Source organism: Ornithorhynchus anatinus, chromosome 1 (assembly GCF_004115215.2).
Source record: "Ornithorhynchus anatinus isolate Pmale09 chromosome 1, mOrnAna1.pri.v4, whole genome shotgun sequence".
In the NCBI taxonomy this organism is placed as follows: Eukaryota; Metazoa; Chordata; class Mammalia; order Monotremata; family Ornithorhynchidae; genus Ornithorhynchus; species Ornithorhynchus anatinus.
In genome coordinates, this window is record NC_041728.1 from 23,859,067 (window position 1) to 23,886,512 (window position 27,446).

General features: G+C 44.3%; 2 protein-coding genes across 2 annotated transcripts in view; one reads left to right on the forward strand and one right to left on the reverse strand.

Moving 5' to 3' along the window:
* Positions 1-880: 880 nt before the first annotated feature.
* HEXB (hexosaminidase subunit beta) lies at positions 881-23,260 on the forward strand. The gene is made up of 14 exons (XM_001513425.6): positions 881-1,141; positions 7,428-7,576; positions 11,160-11,225; positions 13,756-13,802; positions 14,098-14,208; positions 14,826-14,927; positions 16,422-16,551; positions 17,058-17,238; positions 18,005-18,091; positions 18,680-18,752; positions 19,407-19,581; positions 22,063-22,153; positions 22,701-22,805; positions 23,054-23,260. The coding sequence occupies exons 1-14, from the start codon at positions 909-911 to the stop codon at positions 23,115-23,117; spliced, it is 1,614 nt and encodes a 537-aa protein (XP_001513475.2). The 5' UTR covers positions 881-908; the 3' UTR covers positions 23,118-23,260.
* Positions 23,261-24,651: 1,391 nt separating this feature from the next.
* The window catches only part of GFM2 (GTP dependent ribosome recycling factor mitochondrial 2), a 29,740-nt gene continuing 26,945 nt past the window's right edge, over positions 24,652-27,446 (reverse strand). Inside the window, exons 20-21 of the mRNA XM_029072843.2 lie at positions 25,986-26,168; positions 24,652-25,116 (exon numbers count right to left, since the gene is read on the reverse strand). Of these exons, the coding sequence (XP_028928676.1) occupies positions 24,988-25,116; positions 25,986-26,168 (312 nt within the window). The 3' untranslated portion in view covers positions 24,652-24,987. The remainder of the gene's footprint in view (positions 25,117-25,985; positions 26,169-27,446) is intronic.

The window sequence follows — 27,446 nt, forward strand, 5'->3', positions numbered from 1 at the left end:
CCCCACGTGGGACCACCTCATGACCCTGTATCTCCCCCAGCGCTTAGAACAGTGCTTTGCACATAGGAAGCGCTGAACCCCTACCGACATTATTACTGATTCTATTTATTGCTATTGTTTTTGTCCGTCGGTCTCCCCCGATTAGAATGTAAGCCCATCAAAGGGCAGGGACTGTCTCTATCTGTTACCGAACTGTTCATTCCAAGCGCTCAGTCCAGTGCTCTGCACATAGTAAGCGCTCAATAAATACTATTGAATGAATGAATTAATGCTCTGCACATAGTCAGCGCTCAATAAATACTATTGAATGAATGAATGCTCTGCATAGAGTCAGCACTCAATAAAGACTATTGAATGAATGAATGCTCTGCACAGAGTCAGCGCTCCATAAATACTATTGAATGAATGAATGAATGCTCTGCACAGAGTCAGCGCTCCATAAAGACTATTGAATGAATGAATGAATGCTCTGCACAGAGTCAGCGCTCCATAAAGACTAGTGAATGAATGAATGCTCTGCGCAGAGTCAGCGCTCCATAAAGACTAGTGAATGAATGAATGCTCTGCGCAGAGTCAGCTCTCCATAAAGACTAGTGAATGAATGAATGCTGTGCACAGAGTCAGAGCTCCATAAAGACTAGTGAATGAATGAATGCTGTGCACAGAGTCAGCGCTCCATAAAGACTAGTGAATGAATGAATGCTGTGCACAGAGTCAGCGCTCCATAAAGACTAGTGAATGAATGAATGCTGTGCACAGAGTCAGCGCTCCATAAAGACTAATGAATGGATGGATGGATGAATGATGCTGATGGTGGCAGGAGGCACCGCCCTCGGGGGTCACGTGGGCGCCCCCTGGCGGGCGGAGTTAGAAAGGGTCGGGGTGGCGGCGGCGGCGCAGGCGCAGTGATGGGCCGGCGGGTGTTAGTCGCGGGGCTGCTGTTGGTCGCGCTGCTGGGGCCGCTGGGCTCGTCCTGCCGGTCCTTCCGAGGGCCCGCGGGCCCGGCGCTGTGGCCGCTGCCGCGCTCGGTGCGTCTGTTCCCGCAGCGGCTGCGCCTCGCCCCCGGCGCCTTCGACATCAGCCACGGCCCCGGCTCCTCGGCCGGACCCGCCTGCTCGCCGCTGCAGGACGCCTTCCGCCGGTGAGACACCCCGCGCCCCCACCCTCGACACGCCGATGCTCCCCCTCTGGGCGCCAAGCGCTGGGGAGACCCAGCAGCGGGGCTCGGGGGAAGGAGCCCGGGCTGGGGAGTCACAAGTCTTGGGTTCCAATCCCGGCTCTGCCACTTGTCCCCTGGGTGACCTGGGTCGAGGCACTTGAGCTCTCTGGGCCTCAGGGACCTCATCTGGAAAATGGGGATGAAGACTGGGAGCCCCACGGGGGACAACCTCAACACCTTGTATCCCCCCAGCGCGTAGAACAGTACTTTGCACAGAGTAAGCGCTTAACAAATGCCATCATTATCATTCTTCTTATTATTATCGTCCAGCAGTGTGGCTCAGTGGAAAGAGCCCAGGCTTGGGAGTCAGAGGTCGTGGGTTCTAATCCTGGCTCTGCCACTTGTCCCCTGGGTGACCTGGGTCGAGGCACTTGACCTCTCTGGGCCTCAGGGACCTCATCTGGAAAATGGGGATGAAGACTGGGAGCCCCACGGGGGACAACCTCAACACCTTGTATCCCCCCAGCGCGTAGAACAGTACTTTGCACAGAGTAAGCGCTTAACAAATGCCATCATTATCATTCTTCTTATTATTATCATCCAGCAGTGTGGCTCAGTGGAAAGAGCCCGGGCTTGGGAGTCAGAGGTCGTGGGTTCTAATCCTGGCTCTGCCACTTGTCCCCTGGGTGACCTGGGTCGAGGCACTTGACCTCTCTGGGCCTCAGGGACCTCATCTGGAAAATGGGGATGAAGACTGGGAGCCCCACGGGAGACAACCTCAGCACCTTGTATCCCCCCAGCGCTTAGAACAGTGCTTTGCACAGAATAAGCGCTTAACAAATGCCATCATTATTATTAATAATAATAATGTTGGTATTTAAGCGCTTACTATGTGCAGAGCACTGTTCTAAGCACTGGGGTAGATACAGGGGAATCAGGTTGTCCCACGTGGGGCTCACAGTCTTAATCCCCGTTTTACAGATGAGGTAACGGAGGCCCAGAGAAGTTAAGTGACTTGCCCACAGTCACATAGCTGACAAGTGGCAGAGCTGGGATTCGAACTCATGACCTCTGACTCCAAAGCCCGTGCTCTTTCCACTGAGCCACGCAGCATTATCCAGCAGTGTGGCTCAGGGGGAAGAGCCAGGGCTTGGGAGTCAGAGGTCGTGGGTTCCAATCCCGGCTCTGCCACTTGTCCGCTGGGTGACCTGGGTCGAGTCACTTGACCTCTCTGGGCCTCAGGGACCTCATCTGGAAAATGGTGATGAAGACTGGGAGCCCCACGGGGGACAACCTCAATACCTTGTATCCCCCCAGCACTTAGAACAGTCCTTTGCACAAAGTAAGCGCTTAACAAATGCCATCATCATTATTATCCAGCAGTGTGGTTCAGGGGGAAGAGCCCGAGCCCGGGCTTGGGAGTCGGAGGTCGTGGGTTCTAATCCCAGCTCTGCCACTTGTCTGCTGTGTGACCTTGGTCGAGTCACTTGACTTCTCTGGGACTCAGGGACCTCATCTGGAAAATGGGGATGAAGACTGGGAGCCCCATGGGGGACAACCAAATGATGCTGTATCCACCCCAGCGCTTAGAACAGCGTTTGCACACAGTCAACGCTTAAATACCAACATTATTATCATTACACTAAGGATGACCCTGGTTCTTAAGCGCTTGCTAAGCGCTGTTCTGAGCACTGGGGGAGATCCAGCAGCTTGGCTCAGGGGGAAGAGCCTGGGCTTGGGAGTCAGAGGTCGTGGGTTCTCATCCACAATCTGCCACCTCTCATTCATTCATTCAATAGTATTTATTGAGCGCTATGTGCAGAGCACTGGACTAAGCCCTTGGAATGTACAATTCATTGTCAGCTGTGTGACTTTGGGTAAGGCACTTGACTTCTCTGGGCCTCAGGGACCTTATCAGGAAAATGGGGATGAAGACTGGGAGCCCCACGGGGGACAACCTGATGACCTTGTATCTATACCCCAGTGCTTAGAACAGTGCTCAGCCCATAGTAAGCGCTTAACAAATACCATAGTTATTATCATTATTATTATTACACTAACAATGACCCTGGTTCTTGGGTTCAAATCCCAGCTCTGCCACTTGTAAGCTGTGTGACTGTGGGCAAGTCACTTGACTTTTCGGTGCCTCAGTTACCTCATCTGTAAAATGGGGATTAAGACTGTGAGCCTCACGTGGGACAGCCTGATTACCCTGTATCTACCCCAGCACTTAGAACAGTGCTGTGCACATAGTAAGTGCTTAAAAAATACCAACATTATTATCATTAATAAACACTTCCTATGGGCCAAGTGCTGTTCTGAGTGCTGGAGGACATCCAGCAGTGTGGTTCAATGGGAAGAGCCCGGGCTTTGGAGTCAGAGGTCGTGGGTTCTAATCCTGGCTCCGCCCCTTGTCTGCTGTGACCTTGGGCAAGTCACTTCACTTATCTGGGCCTGTTACCTTATCTTTAAAATAGAAATTAAAAGTGTGAGCTCAGTTCAATTACCCTGTATCTACCCTAGCGCTTAGAACAAAGCTTGACACTTAACAAATACCATAATTATTATTATTATCCAGGGTAATCATGTTGTCCCACATGGGGCTCAGAGAAATGAAGTGACTTGCCCAAGGTCACACAGCAGACAACCTCTGACTCTCAAGCCCTGGCTCTTTCCACTAAGCCACTCTGCTTGCACCCGTTCCCACCCGCAGGTCAGGCTGGCTCATTTGGACACTCCATTCTGACACTTCACCAGGACACTCGTTCTCCTTTCTGTTTTATCCCCGGGCTTGCTCGTGCTTCCTCATTTTTGCCCATCTGTCCCTTAAAAATGGTATTTGTTAAGTGCTTACCATGTGCCGGGCACTGTACTAAGCGCTGGGGTGGATACAAGCCAATCGGGCTGGACACAGTCCCTGTCCCTCATGGGGCTCGTCTCCAGCCCCATTTTATAGGTGAGGTCACTGAGGCTCAGAGCAGTGAAGTGACTGCCTGAGCTCTATCCACTATGCCACGTTGCTTCCTGGGTTTGGGGAGCTCTCCTCCACCTTTTTAGGGCACATAGTAAGCACTTAAGTGCCATACAGATTTCTGTGTGCAGTACTTGTGGATTTTGTTAAGCATTTACTATGGGCCGATCACTGTTCCAATAGCTAGGGTAATAATAATAATAATGTTGGTATTTGTTAAGCGCTTACTATTTGCTGAGCACTGTTCTACTAAGCGCTGGGGTAGACACGGGAATCAGGTTGTCCCACGTGGGGCTCACAGTCTTAATCCCCATTTTACAGATGAGGTAACTGAGGCACCGGACTAGATACAAGGTAATCAGGCACAATATAATGGGGCTCCAGAGGATGATCAGGTCTTTTATCTCCATTTTGTAGATGAGGAAACTGAGGTACGGAGATGTTGAGTGAGTTTCTCTAGGCCAATCAGCACACAAGTGGCAGAGCCAGGATTAGAGCCCAGGTCCTCTGACTCCCAGGCCTGTCCTTTCCATTAGACCACACTGCTTATCTACAGTAGAGTCAGCACTAGTAAATATCATGGACGGACTGCAGCCAGTGGCCCTCTTGGCCTCAGCTCCCTTGCCAGAGAAGTACTATAGGACTAAGGGCCCAGCCTGGCAGGAACTCCTAAATCACCCCAGATGGGGAAAGAAATACGAGATTTTCAAAACTCAAATGGGTGGGGTTATGTTTTGCATTCTTTTTTCCTCATTAAATTTGGAAATGTTGAAAGTATTTCAGGTGTTTCTTCTTCTTGCTTCTCCAGCTTTGCACCCCCTCTTTTCCAGAGGAACCTGATGATGGCCCCACTTCTTGTTAGGAAAGAGGAGTTGTTACAGTGCTCAGCCAGTTTATGTAATCAGCAGTTGGGAATGCAGGCTGTGCAACCGACCAGTGGGGGCCATCTTCCAATTCAAAGGTCAGAGAGAGGCACCATTGGCCCATCTGTAGGGCTTAGGACATTGCCCAGATCAAGTTTTCAGGACCTGGCTGTTCTGTCAGCTTCCCAACTTTTGCCCAGCAGGAATGGAAAAGGTCAGGGTGCTGTCTGCATTCGTCCCCTTTTTCTTTTTAATTTTCCCAGCCTGTAGGAGGAAGTAGGTGGTGAGAACCCTGTATGTGGCTGCTTAGGGTGGGTACTTGTGTAACAAAAAGAATCCCCAGATATCCACTGTGATTTTCTCTCTGGTCTTGGCAGCTCATGGGACAACCTCATACATGCCCCAGCACCAACAGAAAACATGTGATGGACCATTGGTACTTAGCTATTAAACCATTGGTTCAGAGTATTCGATTTCAGTTTGGGGCAGTAGAAGCCATTTCTGAACCATGCTGGACTATAAAACTAAGAAGCAGCTTAAGCCTACTGGAAAGAGCACAGGCCTGGGACTCTGCCACTTACCTGCTGTGTGATTCAGGACAAGTCACTTGTGCTCCAGCTGTAGTTTTGGCTTTTAGAGATTTGTGTAACTTGGGCAGCTCTTCACTTTGCTCCAGGTCCTCTGTGGTAGAACACTTCAAAAGCTCTTTTGAGAAATTTGGATGAGAATATGTAAAATTAACATATAATTACTGATAAACTGCTTTATAATCCTCATTATTAATAAGCAAAGTTAACATGAGCATTTGAAGCCCAAAAAGGTTGAAATGTTTTTACTGTTAATTTTGGAAGGCTATAAATTGAATTCTTAGAGCAGTAGTCATATTTCAGTGGCTATAGGTTTGTACAAATGTTGAACGAAGAACTAAATTATCTCAGAGAATCCAACATTTGACTAAAATAAGATTTTGGGTGTTGTGTTTTGGTTTTGGGTTTTGAAGACCTAAGGGAGTTTGAAAGATCTGACATGTCTTATTGATTTCCCAGGGACTGCCTGGGACCAGACTCCATAAAATTGTAATTGCTAATTCTTACAATTTTGGTGGATGTATTCCACCCTCAGTATATCCCTGTATACTCTTTAATAAGCCAAAAAGTTCTCTTTTTGGGGGTTTCTGCTAAATGCATCATGTGGCTAAGAAAAAAATCAAATTGAGGAAGTAGGTTGGTGTATTTGCTAGTCTTTCTAATGGGGAAGTTGCTATAATACATATGTAATATTGCAGTTTGAAAGGTGTAGAAATTCATTGTTTAAGGGGCATTAGACTCAGACTCCTTAGAAATAGTTTTGAGAAGCAGCATGACGTAATGGATAGAGCATGGGCCTAGGAGTCAGAAGGTCACGGGTTCTAATCTCCACTCTGCTCATCTGCTGTGAGACCTTGGGCAAGTCAATCACTTCTTTGTGCCTCAGTTACTTCATCTGTAAAATGAGGATTGAGAAATTGAGATTGTGAGCCCCATATGAGGACTGAGACTGTGTCCAACTCTATTTGCTTGTATCCCCCTTCAGTGCTTAATACAGTGCCTGACACATAGTAAATGCTTAATACCATCATTTTAGTTGGCTTTGGCATGGTGGTTGTACAACTTGGCTGTCCAGGCTGGTGCACCTGGTATGTCAAATAAGACTCTTTTCCTCTTTCAAATAAATACTCTTTCAGAAAAAAAAACAGATCTCTGACAAGAAAGTTCCAGCTTTGGTGTGAGTTGTAAAATGGCCGAACCTAGTCAGTTCCGAGATGATTAAAAATCACGGGGTGCAATGAATTTTGCAAGCAGTGACCTCAAGTCTTGGCCTGTAATCTTAGACCGGTAGTGTTTCCAGCTTTTATAGCTGTGCATTCAGGGAGTCATCAAAGGTTTGAGCACCCACAGCAGGTAGCTCCTGGAATATCCTAAAAGTTCTGAAGAGGAAAACACAAAACATACCTCTCTGATTCTATGTTGAGTATTTCCATTTTACATGAAGATATTATTAATAATGTTATAAAGCAAGTGCTAAATGGCTCCATGCTCTTAAGCACATGTATATCTAAGACCTAAAGAGAAATTAAACCCACTCCTATTGTATTTTGAAATACAATAAATGAGTTAGATTGTAAACTTTCTATCTGGTCATGAACCCCAAGGCCTAGTGTAGTGTACTGTACCCTCTTATCATTCCTCTGCTGTCCTCCTGCTTTTCTGTAGCCTTACTGTTGGGTTTGCATGGGAATTTGTTTTCTTAGCCTAATGCTGAGGGTAAGAGGGAGGGAGGGGAGAGTTATACCACAGAGCCTGGGTGAGGTGAGTGGAAAATCCTGAAGGTTAAAGTAGATCTTTATCGGCAAGGTTGTTTTAACACTGATTGTTCGACTTAATTTCTTACATAGATATTATGAGTATCTCTTCGGATATTCCAAGTGGCAACATGGTCCTTCAAGACCTTTTGCTGGAACCGAGTTACAGCAACTTCTTGTCACAATTACCTCACCAGTTTCGGAGTGTGATGCTTATCCTTCCAGTACTTCCGATGAATCCTGTGAGTATCAATCAATCAATGCTATTTATTGAGGGCTTACTATATGCCAAAGTACTGTAGAGAAGCAGCGTGGCTCAGTGGAAAGAGCATGGGCTTGGGAGTCAGAGGTCATGGGTTCTAATCCCAGCTCTGCCACTTGTCAGCTGTGTGACTTTGGGTGAGTCACTTAACTTCCCGGGGCCTCAGTTACCTCATCTGTAAAATGGGGATGAAGACTGTGAGCCCCATGAGGGACAACCTGATCACCTTGTATCCCCCCAGCGCTTAGATCAGTGCTTTGCACATAGTAAGTGCTTAACAAATACCATTATTATTATTATTATTACCAAATGCTTGGGAGAGTACAGTAGAATAGAATTGGTAGAAATGTTCCCTGCCCACAATGTCTTGAATAGTGACAGCTTTGTTGGGAGTTCTTACTGGAGAGCCAAGTATGTGGTTGCCAAGAAAAATAGCATGAAAAACGCTGTGGACCAACAAGATTGATAGGCCCTGACTGACTGGTTTCCCTTCAGTTGTACAAAGATGCCTGAGGAGAGCTGAGTGAATTTGGGGGGAAATAAGTGATCAGTTTACCAGCCATGTGTTCCAAGAATGTAACTAGGGCACTTCAGGTAAAGTTTTAAGGAACTATTTGAAAGAGAATATCAGACTGTAGAGAAGAGTTTGTCCAAGTGACAGGTTGGAAGGGATTGATGAAAATGGCCATGGAGATGGAAAAGAACAAATGAGGAGCAAGGATACTGTACACTAAATGGGATCTATGGGAATGGTTTACTTGGGAAGCAGTGTGGCTTAATAGAAAGTCCAAGGACCTGGGTTCTAATCCCAACTCCCCCAATACCCTGCTGTTTGACCATGGACAAATCATTTAATTTCTGTGCTTCAAATTCCTCATCCATACAATGGGCATTCAATACTTTTTCTCTCTCCCCCTTACACTGGGAGTCCCATCAGGGAGAAGGACTCTGACCTGATTATCTTGTCTCTATCCCACTTCTTAGTACAGTATTTACTTAGTACATAGTAAGCTCTTAACAAATATCAATTATTATTTTCAATCAATACTGATAAAGCTTTACTGACCAATTTCTGTAGGAATATTTGAGGATTCTCAAGCACCCAGCTGACAGCTGCTATTTTCAACCTTCCTTTCAAGTTGTTTCTCCTGAAACTTCTTAATCTTTGGGGAGGAATTTGGGCAATATTTTGCAATAGCAATAGGATTCTAGTGATACTGATAACTGTCTCTTCTGGAAACTAGTATTTGTGAGGAGTGTTGACCTCTTAGCTGAAGATACTAGGGGTCATTAAGATAACAAGGAGTCTTTGAATTCAATTGTTTTTTAAACTCTAGGGGGGCTGAACTGGTTTGACATAATAGTTGATGTATAAACTGTCTTGATCATTCTGCAGTTAAACGTCTTATCTGAAATTGTGAAATTTTCTGATTTGAAAAATAATTCATTTCCAAAGAATTACAAAATTGAGACTCCTGGGGACATTACAATCTTGTTTTTGCACCTGTATGATCATACAGTTTTCACTTCAGATGCCTTCCATAATGCTATTCCCTTGATTTAAAAAAAAATTTGCAAAATCAGAACCGCAGTTTTTTTAACTTTCTAAAAGCATGATAGCTTCAAAATATGCTCTGGGCTAGTATATGTTAACAGGTTGAAAGTAATTAGAGTAATTTTATGATATCTACCTAGAGTGTGATTTCAGAAGATTATAATAGAACAGACCCAAAGCCCAAATCACTCCCATCAGAGGCAAGACAAATTGAGGGTAATGAGAAGTGGAATCGCTAAGTAACTGGATCCAGCGTGATTGTGAAGAACTTATTAGACACAAAGGCGGAGAGTTCTTACCACTTGTCATTTCTCTGGCCTATAAAGAGCTTTCAGTAAACTATCTTCAATTCCAAATGACTGAACAATTATCCCACTCTTACCTTGAGCTGAAGATAATAATAGTTGTATTTGTGTACGAGTAAACATTACATTACCGTGGGCTATCATACAGTTTGTTATTGCAAAGATAGGTGGGGAATGATTACTTGAACAGTGAATCTCCAATGGCAACCTAATCTACCAGCTGGTAATATTGTACCATCTTTGGATAGGAATGCCATCATTATATCTGTGAAATTAGCAAAACAAAACTCGCTTACTTTTCTTTCCCTCTCCCCACCTCAGAAGCCATCTAGGAGAAGTGTGGATTGTGCTTGGTAGTCAGGTCCCTGGTGATTCCAGCATAGGAAGCCAGTTGCAGGGGAATCCACCCAGTGCAGAACGTTTGAGAAGCATTGTGGCCTCCTGGAAAGAGTGTGGGCCTGGGAGTCAGAGGACCAGGGTTCAAATCCCAGTTCCTCCACTTGTCTGCTGTGTGACCTTGGATGAGTCACTTAACTTCTCTGTGCCTGTTACCTCATCTGTAAAATGGGTCTTGAGACTGTGCGCTTCATGTGGGACAGGGAGTATGTGTAACTGGATTATTTTGTATCTACTCCAGTGTTTAATAAGCATTTACCAAATACCATTAAAAATAAAAAGTGTAGAAGCAGCTGTGCATGCAGCCTGAGGATACTGGGAATGATGGCTCTGTGGTCCTTGCTGCTTGGAGGGGAACCGGGACACTCAGCAAAGCCCCCTGAGGGCCAGCAGAGGAGAGCAAAACTAGATCTACTCCTCTCAGTCTCACCAGATCTGGCCTGGACTCTACAAATCCAAGCAGTCCTGTTTACTGTGACCTTTCAAGACAGGGAAATGGGCAGCAAGCCCTTCTGCCGCTCCCTCATGAGTTTCCAGAGATGCAGCGATAATCTATCCCTGTGGGCTTTTGGGGGAGGAAAATAGGAGCAGGGCTTAAGGAAAATTAGCAGCTGCATTAGTCTCTTCTTTTAGGAGCCACTTACTGATAATGGTAAGGGTGAGCATATCCACCAGTCACTCATTCTCCATTATTCCTTGTGTCATCCCTTATCCATAGTCCATTTGGTTTTTAAGAGCTAGTGGTAGGAGTTGAGAATCAGCCTTACCTCCCCTGGACACATGAACCTTCAGAGTGTCACTCCCAGAGAGTCTCCTGTGGCCCATAGCTAACGCTGATCCTGCTCCAATATTCAGCTCCGGAAAAAAGTCGTCCAGAGCCCAAGGCCAGCCAAGAAAAGACACCTCCACTTGTGCTAAGAAAAACAGCCTTAACAATTACTAATGAAGGTCATAATTGTATTTATAAAGCATGTTTTCTGTGTAAAGCACTGTTCTAAGTGCTGGGAAAGAATACATGAGAGGGAATTAGACCTAGGCATCTTTGTGTAACCAATGCAGAGATTTTTCTGCTCCCCTCTAGCTTACCAGTATAATTCCCCACTTCCTCCCTGCCTTTCCCTTAGCATTAGGCTAAGGAAACAAATTCACATGACAGCCTCACAGTAAGGCAACAGAAAAGACTAATGACAGTAGCATTTTGTAGACACAGGTCTAAGGATAGTATCAATTTTTAAGAAAATTTGATAAAACAATGTGTGTTTTTTCATTGAACAGCTAACAAGCTCTACATTATGTCTTCTGAACAGATCAGTTAACTGTGACAGAGCCTGTGGCTAAGCTGGAAGCCAATAAGGTTTGGGGTGCTTTAAGAGGTAAGTAAGCATCTCAGAACATATCTTGAAACTGCTACTAATCATTTTTGTACTTAGCAAACAAGATTTCTCCCAGTTAAGAGAAGATTAACTTTCTTAATGTTGAGTCTACTCTGGCATTCAGCTTGGCGGTTCATAGGCTAAGGAACAGCAAAATCAAAATAAAGCATTTTGAAGGCATTTTCAGAGACTTGACGGAAGGCTAAATCTTATTCTTCTGTTAGTTTTTTTTTTTAAATGGGTTCCTCTGACACTTTAGTTCCCTACTTCCATTTCCTTGGATGCGATCCTTAAAATAGTCTCATCTAAGGTCCATATAAAAAAGACTGTTTTAATTAAATCAACAGATGTGAGCATTTAAGAGGCAAAATACCCTAGTTTTTGGCCTCTAAAGAATTGAGGGAGCCAGCCTGCCAAGTTTGACTCCATGTTTTCTCTAGTTGGATCAGGTCATGCCTCAAGCATCCATTTAGCCAACTATATTTCTGGAGGAGAGGTTCTGTACACTCCCACTTACCTGGTTGCAGTTTGATAAAGTAGATTTGGGGCATTCTCCTAAATACTCAGTAGCTCATTCTGTCTTCCATCCTCTCCTCCTTCCCAAGATCCTGTAGACCGTGGCCCCATCCGGAATAAAGCCTGAGTTTCCCATGAATTGCTCCAACTTGTGTATCAACAGCTTTGACCCACCACACTCTGGACAGGTACTTGACCTCAGAGTGCTGCTAAGGGAAGAGAGACATTGAAAAGCCCAGGGTAATGGGTAACTAGCCCAAGCTAGAGCCCGGCATGAGCTGGTTTTGGGTGTGAGGTCAGGTTGAGGCACTTCTGGGAATGACTGAAGGTTTCTGCACATGTACAGTTATTCCATGGCTTCTGGCTCTTTGGTTCCCAGCTTCCCCAGGAGGCAGCCATTGTGCTCAGCTGCCTCCCCTCAAAGATGAGGCCTGAGCCTGTGACCACTTCCACTTGGGCCTAGAATTACTTCCCCTCAGCCTGGTTCAGACATGCATGTTCTGGTCAAGCCAGGCCTGATCAAACTGGCTCAGGCAGGAACTTTCCAGCCCCCCTGGGGCTCTGGTTTGACCTTGTCCTTAGAGAAGTTCTGCGAAGTACCAGAGCTCCCAGAAGGGACTTGCAGAAGTCCTAAGCCAAGGGACCTCATGAAGGGAGTTGCAATTAATGACAGGAGTTTCAAGAGAGGCCTGGAGAATGGGTCAAAGAGGGCTTGGGGTGGACTCCTGGGTTTTCCATTTTAAAGTTGACTCCCGGATGGAATATTTGATGAGCTTGGGAATTGCCCAGGAAGTGGGGGAAGCAGCTGTGGGAACGTGGGCCAATGGGTTACCACTCCCCTGAAATACTGGTCTCATTGCTTTCCTTCTGTTGGGGCAGATCATGGAACAGGACCGAAGAATCCGGGGCCCTTGCCCACCCTGGTTTTGGCTTTGCCTCAGGGGGACAAAAAAAGAGCTAGAATGGGTTGGGATCCCCAGAAACCTCATTGATCTTTGGCATTTTTTAAATAAAGCCCATACTTTGCTCTGCTAAACCATTCCTCCTTACTTTACAGCTCCCTCCCCCACTCCCTCACTTTGTCCTGCTCAATTCTAAGGCACATCTTTGTTTTCTTCTGGAAATTAGCCATTCCATTTTAAATTACTTATGCAATAGGCAGATGGTGGGCTTTAAGGACTGGGCCGCCTGCCAGTTGATAAATACTGGTCTCATCTCACAGACTGTTCCAAAGCATCAGTGATTGGATCCTGCTGGCTCTTGCCCCAGGAAAACCAATCCAGATCAGTAGAGCACTGCTCTGAGTTCATGGGAACATATAACCAAGACTCTGTCCCTGTCCTTGAAGACCATATGATCTAATGTGCTGCTTTAAAAAAACAAGGGAGGGGGTTATTTTCCATCAAAAAAGGGGAAGGCTAGACCTTTGGAATTAATATTGCTGATAAGTGTGTTTTATTAATAGCAGTAAATTCTGTGAATGTAATACTTCTAAGTTGGGCTTTTCTTTATTAGCAGTGGTAGCCAGCATCTTTAAGCCTTTTTTAAGATGTTTCATCATAAGCTCAAGTAATTCCTGAATTTCTTGGAACATTTGGTGGCCATATTTTTCTTAATTTTCAAATGACAGTATCAACAGGGGAAGTAGCATGGATTAGTGGAAAGAGTCAGAGGGAGTCAGAGGAAGACATAGGTCCTAATTCTGGCTCAGCCACTTATCTGCTGTGTGACCTTGAGCAAGCCACTTAACTTCTCTGTGCCTCAGTTACCTAATCTATACAATGGGGATTAAAACTGTGAGCCCCAACTGTGAGCCCAATGTGGGACAACCTGATTACCTTGTATCTACCCCAGCCCATAGAACAGTGCTTGGCCATAGTAAGCACTTAACAAATACTGTAATAATAATAGTAATAAGACAGCATTGCCCAGTCATGGGCAAATTTTTACAGATGGAAAAGGTTTTCTGAATCTCGCGATGTATTTTCCAGGCTAATTACTTAAATTGTCCTAGGTTTGGAGACCTTCAGCCAGTTAGTCTACGAAGATGACTATGGAACTGTGAGTATAATCACTAACCAAAAGTGTTGTTGAGTAGTGACTGTATAGCTCTTGGGAAGGATGAGTTCCTTATTGGATTTTCCTTTTTAAGATGTTCAGACATTGATATTTGTCTTGTGGTTTCAGTTTTTTCCCAACATTGCTCTAAAGTTTGAAGCTGTGACAGTCTGCCTCTATACTTAGTCTAAGTTCTGTGGGTGTCTAGGGGAGCTGGGGCATAGCTTGATCTTCATTTGTTTTTTTCAAAGTTCTTGCAAAATCAAATGCTAATTCTGAACTCTGTTCTCATTCATAGTTCGTCATCAACAAATCTGAGATTACTGACTTTCCAAGGTTTTCTCACAGAGGAATTTTACTTGATACATCTAGACATTATCTGCCACTGAATGCTATCCTTACAAATCTGGTAAGGAGGTTATTGTATTACCCTGCCCTGTTTCTTTAGTAATAATGTTGGTATTTGTTAAGCGCTTACTATGTGCCGAGCACTGTTCTAAGCGCTGGGGTAGACATAGGGGAATCAGGTTTAGTAGTCAGGTGTCTAAGATCAACCCAAGAATTTAAGCATGTAGCATTTCAAAAAGTTCCCAACATGGCTTCACATGATGAGACTGTAAGCTTGTTATGAGCAGGGAACATGTCTGCTAATTCTGTTGTATTGTATGCTCCCAAGCACTTAGTACAATGCTCTGCATATAGTAAGCGCTCAGAAAATACTATTGATTTATTCACATCCTGCTTTCTCTTAGTGGGGATCATTTCCTCTCCCTAGCCCATTACATGCCCACATTGATTCTTTTAGCTTGGATCTATCAATCAATGGTATTTATTGAGCACTTACCTTATGCAGAGCACTGTGTTAAGTGCTTGGGAGAGTACAGCGTAGTTTGTTGGATGTGTCAATTTCTCTTGGCCCCGGCGGGTGGGAGAATAGCCTTCAGCATAGGAAGCAACTCTCGGAGCAATTTTAGTCTGTGGCTAGGGACATCAGTGTAAAACTAAGCATGGTCTTCTCTCTTCCAGGATGCCATGGCTTTTAACAAGTTCAACGTTCTACACTGGCACATAGTTGATGATCATTCTTTCCCTTATCAGAGTGTCACTTTTCCAGAGTTAAGCAACCAGGTGAGTGGTGGCGAATGGCAGCACAGAGCAGCTTTTCTTGGGAGTATGGAGCTACAGGTTTTTTTTGTCTTGCCTATAGAATTGATTTTAATTTGAAGTAAAATTTTGGAGATTGCATTTTTTGAGTTGAAAGCCACATTAGATATTTATTTTGCCATTTGCTTTAAAATAGAAAAAAACGAATATGACCACTTAAGCAACCATGAAAATGAAAAATAGTTTTGTGGCACATGAAAGGAATAATTTCACATCCTGTGACTAAGGTGGCTTGAAAAGCAGCCTTGCATTATGACTCAAAGGTTACCTATCAAGGACAGGGGATTCTAGAGGTGAGAAATCCCCTTAAAAATGCCTGTCCTCTATTATAATAATAGTGATATTAGTTAAGTGCTTACTATGTGCCAAGCATTGTTCTAAGAGCTGGGATAGATACAAGATAATCAGGTCAGAACAGTCCCTGTCCCACACAGGTCTCTCAGTTTAAGTAGAAGGGAGATGAGGAAAATGAAGCACAGAGAAATTAAGTGACTTGCCCAAGATCAGACAGCAGGCAAGTGGCATAGCTGGGATCAGAACCCAGGTCTTCTGACTTCCATGCCCCTGCTCTTTTCACCAGGCCTTGCTGCTTCCCCCTACCCTTCAATTTTGGCAAAACTGCTTCTCCAGTTAAGCTTAGAGGCTGACTGTTTCCCCCGGCCCTTAAGTCAGCAGAACCCTTAACCTTGGAGCCACATACAAGAGCACTGTGACATGCTTTTCCCACTGCCTTTGATATATCGGGGGTCCTACGGTCAGTTCTCAAAGGAACTGTTATCTCTGATGGTGCTTTTGCTGAAACCTTTGCTTAGCATGGTCTATTGAATAACTTTGCCCACATTCGAAGCATCAGGCTTGCGAAGCCAACTAGCTTGAATGTCTAAGATTTCACTGTTTAAGCTAATGTTTCATGATCTGGTGAGATGGGGCAGCCAGAGTACCTTGTAACCCAAAGCTGGCAGCCTGATACACAGGAAACTGAAATGAACAAAAACAAGGTAATTGCCAACTCTAACATAGGAGACTCAAATCCTTTCTTTCACTTTGCTTGTTGTATAGTGAGTGAGGGTGAACTAGCAACATTACAGAGATTCTGAAAATGGACAGATATTTCAGTCAAACTGGGAATGACCAAGCTGCAGTGAAGCTTATCTAGAAGAGACAGTGAACCAATGACTTGTCAAGAGCCCACAGAATGGCTATTTCATCATTTTGGTAGGTGTGGAATAGAAGAAGTTTGTTCTTTTAGCTGTAGAAGACTGCATGTTTGTTGCTTTTTTTTTTTTGGGAAAAAAAAAAGCCAACTGTTTTCAATCCTGTATGTGAACCTTTGAAAAGATGTCACCTAGGTCAGTGTCTGTCACATTCCTAAACTACAACAAATTGGACAGCTCATAACCCATTAAGTTGACATCTTGCGCTTTGTGTATTTTTAACTTTACAAACCTGCTCTGACAGGGCTCTTATTCTCACTCCCATGTCTACACTCCGACCGACGTCCGCCTGGTGATTGAGTATGCTCGCTTAAGAGGGATTCGAGTCATCCCAGAGTTTGACACTCCAGGACATACAGAGTCTTGGGGGAAAGGTAAGAAGCCAGTCACACAGTCCACCCTAGAAGTCATTCCAGGCTGTGGCATTCTGGGATTTTCTGATTTCCCCATGTTTTTAGGAGAAGGCTTGAGAGAGGAGGCAATTCATCTGATGGTGAACATCATGAACTAATCAGTTTCTTCTAATCAGGCTCTAATTCTGGCTCTTCACCTGGGAAGGGGGCCAGTGCTTCTGCCACCCATTTGCCACCCTTTCTGGGCCCTCCCAGACCCTCCCTCTGGTCTCAAAGTTCCTCTCCCCTCCCCAGCTCTCTCCTGTCTGCCCATCTCTGCTTAGTGAGCCTTAAGGCCAGGAGACTGCCAAAGCAGCAGCAGCTGCCTGTCAAAGCCGCACCTGAGGGTGGCCCCTGGGCCCATTGCCCCCGTTAATCCTCAGTAAGAATGAAACCCCTCCTTAGGATGGCTTCACTTATTCAATCTCAGCACACCAAAACAGATGAAAAGAACAGGAACACCAATATATCTTCATTCTTTCTTACAGGCCAAAAAGACCTCCTTACACCTTGTTACAATGGAGCTCAGCAGAGTGGCTCTTTTGGACCAGTAAACCCAATTCTAAACACCACCTATAACTTCATGTCTGACTTCTTCAAAGAAGTTAGCAGAGTGTTTCCAGACAACTACATCCATCTGGGGGGAGATGAAGTTGACTTCAGTTGTTGGTATGACCATCTTTAAAAATAAACCACTGGAGGGTTTCTGTACTACTTGAAGCAGTTGTAAGTTAGGAGGAACATTAATATTAATATTAAATGCTACATATCCTTTCACCCCAATTCCAGAAAGTTATCCAAAGAAGAATGTGCATTCTGATACTCAAAGATGGGAGGCATGTTAAGAAACAGAAGTCTAAGTGTAAGGAAAAAAAAGATTCCAATTTTATAAAGAGAACTATTTCAATGAAAACTTTGGTAAAAAAAAAATTTAGAATAATTTGTTTCCCATGATCTTCCTGAAAATCTGATTTGGGGAGTAGATAAGCAGCATGGCCTTGTGGATAGAGCATGGACCTGGTAGTCAGAAAGGACCTGGGTTCTTAACCTCAGCTCCACCACTTGCCTGCTGTGTGAACTTATACAAATCTTTGTGCCTCAATTACCTCATCTGTAAAAAAAAAAGGAGGATTAATTCTGAGACACTATGTGGGGCGTGGACTGTGACCAACCTGATTTGCTTGTATCTACCCCAGCACATAGTACGGTTGCCTGACACATACTAAGTGCTTAACAAAAACCACTGGGTGGGGAGAAGTAGGGTGAACTATCTTCTCGGTTCCCATTCTCTACAAATTCCTCAGTGTTAAGGGCTTTAGGCAAGCAATCTCTTTTCACCGTTTAAACTGCTTAAATAAGCTAGTGGTGGGGTAGATGCAGGAGAATGGTGCTTCTTAAAATATGGGACCAGGCTCAATTTACTGTTTCTCTTTAGGAAATCAAACCCAGAAGTGACAAAGTTCATGAAGGAAAAAGGCTTTGACGAAAACTATAATAAATTGGAGTCTTACTATATTCAAAAGTAAGTGATTGTTTATCTCAGATTTGTTAAGATTTTTACGTAGCATTTAATTGAACTAAAACTGAGTTGGATATTTCTTCTTTCTCCCTTCTGGTTTTGCTGTCAAAATTGGACATTTTGGGGAATTGGGAAGAAAGTATGCTTCCAGAAGACACTACCTTTTGCTTTCTATAGATCAAGGATCTGGTGACTTAATCCCTCTGGTGGTAATTAGAGAGAACTTTGTAACATTTAAGTGAAGATTTACACCCATTCTGAGTTACCTTAATGATGGAAGAAAGGTGCACCCTTGGCTTCTGGCTCCCTGCCTGTATTTCTGACTGCCCGGAAGCTTAAACTTCCCATGCCCAGTCTCCAACTTCCAGGGCAGAATATCTGGCTCAAGGTTGCCATATTCAGAGCTGTTCCATATGAACGCTCAGCTCGACTAAGGTTGCTGCCCTTCTTATCCCTGAAGAGGGAAAACAAATATATCTTAAGTTGGAAAGGGAAATGACCAATCATTCCTGATTTATGTATGGCTTCAGTATATCACTTAAATCAGCACAATCCCAAATCCCTTTTATGACTCAATCTTTTTAACTTCAGGCTCTTGGACATTGTTGCATCTGAAAAGAAAGGCTACATAGTCTGGCAGGAGGTTTTTGATAACAAAGTGAAGGTATGGTCTGCAAGAGTAAACCAAGGTGCTAGTACTTCCCCTTCTCACCTCCTTTCTCCCCCGCCCCCCCAACCCCCGATTTATCAAAGATGTTTGGGACCCTAATGTGGGGATTCACTTTATAGAGCAGCACTTGAAGGCTGTGGGGTGAAAGATCCTTCCTCATTTAGCAGGGTCCACAACAACCCTGGGAATTACCAAGTGAGGCAGAAGGACTGGCACAGGCATGACTGGATGAGATTTTTTTCCTTCTCAGGGAAAACCCCCAAAAAGTTACTTCTAGCTTTCCAAAATAACCCGTGGAAAAATATTCTCCTCCTCCTCCTCCTCCTCTGAGTTGGCAGTCGTGCTGCTCCCTTGGCGTGACTCCTTTTTGGGCCCTAAGCAACTCAGTGCTGTCAATGGTAAAGCCAGCCTTTTTATCCCATGTGTCGTGGGCACTGATAAAGTTGCAATGGTTTCTCTCCTCCCTCAGATTATCTGTGCACAGATTATCTGTCCGCTAATGCCACATTCTCTAATTCTGGGAATGAGAAAGGGGATGCCTAGTTCCAAGCATGGCTGAATTCAGTTCATCTTCACGCGTGAATGACTTGATTCCAACTCTATTGTAGATGGTTGTAACGCTCACGTATGGGTATGTAATCTTTCTAGCTTAAATCAGACACGATCGTTGAAGTGTGGATAGAGTCTAATTACGCTAAGGAGCTACAGGACGTCACAGCAGCTGGGTTCACGACAATCCTGGCCGCCCCTTGGTACCTGGATTGGATTACATATGGGCAGGACTGGAAGAAATACTACAGTGTTGAACCTCTAAATTTTTCTGGTAAGTTAAAACAGCTGTAAGTGGCTCTGCTTTCTAACTCATGTGCATGTCTCATTTTTAGTTTATAAACTCTCATTCCTTCAGTGGTCTTATTGGCATTGTTGCTTGATAATGAACACTGAAGGGAACCATAAATCTGTCAATTTTAGATGGGGACCATAGCCGCTACTGTCTGTGTGCTAAATATAAGTGCTCTGGTCACCCCCAGTTGGGGAATGCTGTCTACTCAATCCATACCACTTACTTTCTTCCCTTCCTCAATCCCTCTGCTTGTGGACTTCACAAAAACCAAGAAGTCTGAATGGAAAACAGTGGACTTCTACTCCTCTTTTAATTCTAGATGTGGCAAAAGTCTAAAATGTAGCCTCTTGCATTTCTTAAAATACTATATTGTTCTCTTCTAGTATAGTGCCTGGACTACTGTAAGCAGTCAAATACTATTGATTGAGTGATACTTATAGACCCAGTGAGCTTCAGTGAGCAAGAACATGGGTAGTTAATTGCCAAATCCCATTAATTCCCTGAGACAATATGGCCATAACTTCTCCTCAACTTGCTGTAGAGCTAGGTATTTTTGAGATGTTGCTTCAAGAACAGATACAGGCATACCTATAGGCTTACCTGTTATATTTAGATAGGTTCCAGGTCCTCTGGAAAAATAGCACTAAAGTTTTTCATGCTATATTATGTAATTTAGCTTTTAGCTTAACCTATAATAAGTTCAACTTAATTTAAAGCACATTCTTAGGGAATCACATCTACCAGCTCTGTGATATGCACAAAGTAAGCACTCAATACCATTGTTTGATAGTCTTCAGCACCAGGAGTAAAGGAAAGATGATTGGGTCAGATGTTTTCTTGTTCTACATGGTATTCACCTTCAAAGAGTTTGAGAAATAGGTATTTTATCCTAATTTTATAAATGAGGAAACTGAGGCCCAGGGACTGCTCTGGTTAATGGCAGAACTGGGGTTAGAAATCACCTCTCCTGATTCCCAGTTCCAGGCCCTTTCCATTACGCTGCACACCTGACTTAATTCACTGTGGTTAGGGTTTTTCAACTTTATGGTAAAAGTTTTTTGTCCAACTTTGCTTGCTTCAAGGCATTTTATGAAGAAAATCTGCTTCCAAATTCCTTGGGGGGTTGGGGGAGGGAAAAAGTCTATACTTTCTAAGCACTTGATAAAATGTACTGTGCTAAATTCCATTATAGTGCTGCATACCTTTGAACACGAGGAATGTTTTTTTAAGTTCACTTGCTTCCTTAAATGGGTGCAAGACTTTTTAGAAGTAGGAATAATAGCATTTGAGTACCCTGTGAGTGGCAGTTCACTGTACTAAATACTTGGGACATCCTCAACAAAAAAGTGACAGATTTCCCCACCCACAAGGTTCATAAATGTTAGAGGTGGCTGATGAGCTTATACAACTGGGGAATGCTTGTTCAAAGTGAGATTGCAGAAGCGCTTTAAATATGGAGCTGGAGTCAGTTCTGAGATGGGAGAGCAGATGCTTGGTGAGCCATGAAGCCAATTTTGAGTTTTCTCCTTCCCACGTAATTTGGCAGCCCCATATGGACAGGGGCTGTTTCTGACCTGATTACCTTGTGCCTACCCCAGTGCTTAGCACATAGTACGTGCTTAATACCACAGTCACTATGCTTGCTTGATGTAGAAGGATACAGGAAGCCAGTATTTTGCAGAGTGGATGCTGCAGACAGATGACTTAGGTATAGCAGCAGAGGGTAGTACAGTTTGGAAGCAGGGAAACAAGGAGGCCGATACAATAAGCTTAGCTGCGAGATGACCAGAGGGATAGTATTTGAGGAAGGTGAGGTGGCTGGAGAGGGAAGGGTTGGATCTACACTTAAGATCCTAGCCGGGAGTGGAGGGACTATAATTTCCAGTTTCAGCATCTTGCAGTCAAGAGGCGGAAGTTAGAGGAAGTCCTCTTTGGACAAATAAAAATAATAGTATTTGCTATTAATATTACAAAGTATTTGTTACTAAAAAGATTGCTCTGAACGAGATGTAATTAATTTATCAATATCTGTATAATCCATTTCTAACTTGTTTCCTCCCCCGTTCTGCAATTTCTTTGGTTCCCTGCTTAGTAGTGGCTGAAGGCCTTTGAAAATAGGATGCAAACAGGGCAGGGCCTCCTCTCTTGCTTATTTAGACTTTCCTTTAATGCTTTCACTGAAGTGAAAACATCAGCAATTAAAGTACAGGTTGTATTTTGGAATGGCTGTAAGCTGGGGTACACCTATAGTTCTGAAAGTTCTGTGCTTATTAAACTGAATAAGCAGTTTAAGGAGATGTTATAAGGGAAACATGGTTGCCGGTAGCAATCTCATTTCATAAATACAGGAAAGATGGAAGTTGTCCCACAAGCCCACAGTTCTTCTCTAGCACTTCCCAGAACTCCCTGTCTCGGACAACACTTCTATAACTGAACATTGTTCTCTTATTTTTTACCCAGGGACCGAAGAGCAAAAAAAGCGTGTAATAGGTGGAGAAGCGTGCATGTGGGGGGAATATGTGGATGCAACTAATCTCACTCCGAGGCTCTGGTATGAGACTTCTTGACAGCCAATTTCATTTTTAGCCTTTAACTTAAATGCCAACAACATTTATAAAATTTCCTGTTAAAAACCTATGAATAGTGATTCAAAATTAAGGGAGAGGGAGGGTATTTGCATAGCAAAATGCCATTCATTGCCATGAACTAGACTAGAAATAATCCATCCAGGTTCATGGCCTTAGTTGCTAAATTGTTCTGGGCAGGTCTCTCCACCCCTCCACAAATGCTGCCCCCCCTCAAGGGGGAGCACCTTATCTCATTTTTCGATTATGAGTAGGGTTCTTGGTCCATGTGAGCAGGCTAGTTGGCACTGCTGTCCCAAATCCCACACAAATACAAGCCAGCCTCAAATTTCCTCCCATAAGGCTGTCAGAAAATACTCGGGCAAGGTAGAAACTTGGGCCCTTCATATACACCCCTCCCTGTATATGGTGGGGCAGGAGGAGAGATGGACACAGTAGTCTCCTGCGGACCAGTCACTGGACAATGCTTGCTGCCTCTCGGGCCAATTGAATGATTGGTGATTTACTTGGCAGGCCGCGAGCAAGTGCGGTAGGGGAGAGGCTGTGGAGTAGCAAAGATGTCAGAAACCAAAATGATGCTTACGGGAGGCTGACTCAGCACCGCTGTCGCATGGTCAGGTAAGGAAGACTCTTGAATTTGAGTTTCCTGAGTAGCTTTTTCAATTTAAGCTGAACCAACTGAATCAGCTATTTATCCAGAGTGAAACTTTAGTAGGTCACTGCAACATCTGGTTTTTTTTTTTTAAAGGACCAAACTCTTCCTGTTTAATCTGACAAATAGGGTTCACCAATTCATCCACTTATGCGGCTTCTAGTTTGGATATTCCATACATTAGTTTTAAAAGTTCTTTCCTTTTGCTTTTCAGGCGTGGAATAGCAGCAGAACCACTGTATGTTGGCTATTGTGAAAACGAAGCCAGCTTTGGCTGAGTACTGCTGACTCGTGTGATCTGCTTGCAAGAAAACAAGGAGCAAGATAGCTACAATGATATTTGCACTCTGATCAATACAAATGAAAGCTTTCTAATTATGCATTCTTTGAAATAAAGTTCATGCAGAGAATAAGTATGGAAGTCCTAATCACGTACTATTTCTTGGGCTAGGTCAAAGTGGTTGATGAAAAGACTAGTCACTCTCACTAGCCCTATAAATTAGCATATTTTATTTGCTTTTTGAACCTTAATGTCTACATGCAAAATATCTGTCCTTGTAGCTAAGTGCAGATTACTTCAGGGATAAGAGTTAATTAAACTCTAGGGTTTCTATGCATATTTCCCTTCCTCACTAGCTAGAGCAAGTCAGCAGAATTAGGGAATCTACTGCCTACAGTGCAAATGACCTACCTATAAAATTCATTTCCTAAATCAGGCCATGCAAACCTCTCACCATTCCCACTCTTATTACAAAGTTTTGCTCTTCAAATACGGGAAGTGTTGGAAGTTGCTTTAGTTTCTAAGACTCTGAACATTCCTGCCCTTATTACAAAACTGATCTGATGCAATTGCACAACGTATTACACTCAGCCAGTGGCTTTTGCGAAGGAGAGAGATGTCCACCATTCCTTTCCCTTGATATCACATTTAATGGGGGTGTACTTACCGTTGTAACCCTTACCTATACTTCCTAACCTGTCCCATAATATGGAAAATCAGATGCAACTCATGCACATAAATTGTACCTGGTAGCCAGCAGTGACACAGAACTCTGTCCTGGAAGAGTTCCAGGGGAGATACCCCAAATGGTCCAAATCAATTAATGGAATTGATTAAGTGCTTACTCAAATAACACTTACTATTCCCCCTTCTACCTCACCTCGCTACTCTCCTACAACCCAGCCTGCACACTTTGATCCTCTAATGCTAACCTTCTTGCTGTACCTCAAGCTCGTCTAGCTCAACGCCAGCCTCTTGCCCACATCCTACCTCTGACCTGGAATGCCCTCCCTCCTCATATCAGACAGATAAATGCTCTCCCCCCTTTCAAAGCCTTATCAAAGTCACATCTCCAAGAAACCTTCCATGACTTAGCCCTCCTCTCTTCCTCTCCCACTCTCTTCTGCATCACTCTGACTTGCTCCTTATATTCAACCTCCCTCCCATCCCCAAAGCACTTATGTCTATAAATATTTATTTTCATACATTAATGTCTGTCCCTCTAGACTGTGAGCTCATTGTGGGCAGGGAATGTGTCTGTTGTTGTATTGTACTCTCCCAGGTGCTTCGAAAAGTGCTTTACACACAGAAAGCACTCAATAAATGACTGAATGAAGGAGTATGGACAGAGCATTATACTCCATGCTTGGGAGAGTACAATACAACAGAATTAGCAGGCACATTCCCTGTCCTAATGAGCTTACAGTCGAAAGACTCTCCCAAAGTCATGGCCTTAGGGAAGGGATCCCATTCAGTTAGGGGAGTACACGTTATAAACACACACACACACACACACACCCATGAATCTTATGTTGAAACTGTCAGCAAGCCTGTAATTACAAACAATGGTCATTCTCATATTAAGTAGTCCACAGCCAATATTAACCTGTAAATGGAGAATGCCCACCTAAGATCCTTTGTTGCAACTTAAGCTCTGTAAAGAGCACTGCAGTGAGCACTTCTTCATACCAGTTAAGACGGACATCCCCACTAGCAACCTACAAAGTCTTCCACCTGGACCTTTGAGCATTTTCTTGGAAAAAAGAGTCACAACTGTTCCATTCTCATGATGAGAGACATGAGTTTTCCACTGAATATAAAGAAGGAATCGATTTCTGAAATGCACCCGTTCCGAGGGGCTAGAGCGATCAGGACAATCCACTCCGCCGATTGAGCAGTGTAGTTTGGTCTTGGAGGTTCATAGCTTGATAATTAGACAGTTCCAGAGCAAAAGTAGCAGAACCCGATGTTAGAGAGCGTAGTGCAGTTGAATAACCCTAAGTAAAATGAACATGAATTCATGATAAAATGATTCCACTTTACTGTGATGTATTGCTAGGTTTTATCCATTCCCACTAAGTGCTTGCTCTACACCCAGTAAACTCTGCAAAAAGTTTTGATGGAGCCTCTGCGCCTCGGTGAGAAAGAACAGTGAAGGAGGGAGTAAAACACTGATCAACTCCAGCAGGAGTTGAGATTGATCCTATAAAGTGACTTTTCTAGATCACTTGAGTAATTTATCCACAATAGCCACCAGCCTGGGGGTGGGGGCATGTGCACAAGTACTTCTACTTGAGATAGAATGGAAGTTTCACTAGTCACTTGATACACTGACCCAAATGCTGTCAATGTCACTGAAAAAAAAAAAGAGGCGAGGCAAGAAAAGGGGGGAAACTAACTCAGGTGACCTGTCAGCTGCAGTAAGCAAGGATCTGGGAGATGAAGCCTGAAGTGGTCATGAGTAGCCCTCTCTCCCCTGCACCCTGGCCTGGTTTGACCCAGAGCAGCCCGAGGTGACCATCTTGCCCATCCTTGCAATCAAAGTACTTGGGACCATCCGAACTCCAGATCTCCCTAGATAACCTTGGGTTTCAAACTGGTACTAGACCCTCTCCTCCTTCCATCCCCCACCTTAAAGAGCAAATGATCTTGCCTGAATTGGCATGCTGGTTTGCCAGTGAGAAGGCCCCTTGTGCATCCAGACTGGATAGAACATTCCAGCACCTGGAGGACGCCCACGATGCCATAACCCATCTGACTGTTTCCGTCCCGGAAGCCCTCGGCTCCACCGAGACTCAGTATTTCTGGTCCTTAGGACCAGAGACAAACGGACCCCTGCTACGAGTTTTCAGCCAAGAGCACTTACTCTCATTTCTGCTAAGGGCACAGATCCTGAAACAACTTTGTTGTCCTGCCGACTCTGTATCTCCTGAACGGTGCCTCGCCTCTGTGCCAAGTCAGCCAGGACTGAACTCAGGTAATCCCCGGGCACTGTGACCTCCAGGTTCATCAGAGGCTCCAACACTTGCTTGTCTGCTTTCTTCAGTGCCTACAAGTCACCATGGAGGAAAGAAGGGAGGAAGGGAGGGATGGAGGAAGAGAGGGAGAGAGGGAAAGAGAGAGAGAGAGATCAGCCCCTGTTCTCCAGGGAGGATGGCCGCCATAAGCAAATCCCACAGGCGTGGCAAAGTTAGCTGCAACAAGGAAGTTGTCACACTGCCGCCTTCCTAAAGCTGGATTTCAGTCTGTTCCTCTTCCTGGTGGGCACGGCCTGCCATTTTGGCTGAAGTATAGAAGTGCCCAACAATAGAGAGAGCAGGAAGCGATTTGATCATGGGTGGCTGAGGGATGCTTAGACCAACCCGCCTGCCAGAGAAGCCCAGGCAGAGAAGGGTGGGAGACATAATAAAAATATTGACAGTAATACTACTACTACTAATAAAACTTGCTAAGTGCTTATGTGTCAAGGACTGTTCTAAGCATTGGGGTAGATATGAGTTCATCAGGTTGGATACTGTCCCTGTCCCACATGGGGCTCACATTCTTAATCTCCATTTTACAAATGAGGTAACTGAGGCCTAGAGAAGTGAAGTACTTGCCCAAAGTCACAAAACGGACAAGTGGTAGATCCAGGATTAGAACCCAGGACCTTCTTACTCCCAGGTCTGTGCTCTGTCCACTAAACCACACTGCTTCTCACTGCCAGAAGCTCCTCAACTAACAGTTTAGCAGGTCTATCTCCTTCTTTCAGCATCACAGGGCTCTCCTCCTCGCTCTCCTTTCTCAACCATAGAACCCAGACAAAATGCCCTCTCTTTCAGCTTTCCTCTACAGGAGCAGGGAGTAGAAGGGATCCTAAGGTCACCTTGTCCTTCCCTAAAAAGAATCAGAAGTCTGTCCAGTGAGAAGAAGCCCACATATTTTAAATCAGTTCTTTGATTTGTCCAACAGAAATGCTTGTCGCCAGGTCCGTGGCCATGACTTTGAATTTAAGCTTTTCCAAAGTTTACTGACTCAGGAGACTGAGCCGATTGCTCTTCCATCTGTCTTGTGAATCCACTGCTTCAAACATAATGAATGCCAATCAGCTAAGATGGGGAACTATCTTTACCCTAAAAGTGAGGGCACATAACTTAAAAGAATGCAGCTGTACTGAGCAAGGACTGAAAAACCAAATGGTCTTAGGACAGTTAATGAGACATAGTACTGAAATAAGGGAGGTGCTGTTCGAAGGAGATTGATGGCATTTTGGGAATGAGTGGCTCTCACAAGCCATCTGCCAGAGTCAGCCTACACCAGAGGCATCTGTCTGGTGGTCAGTGCAATA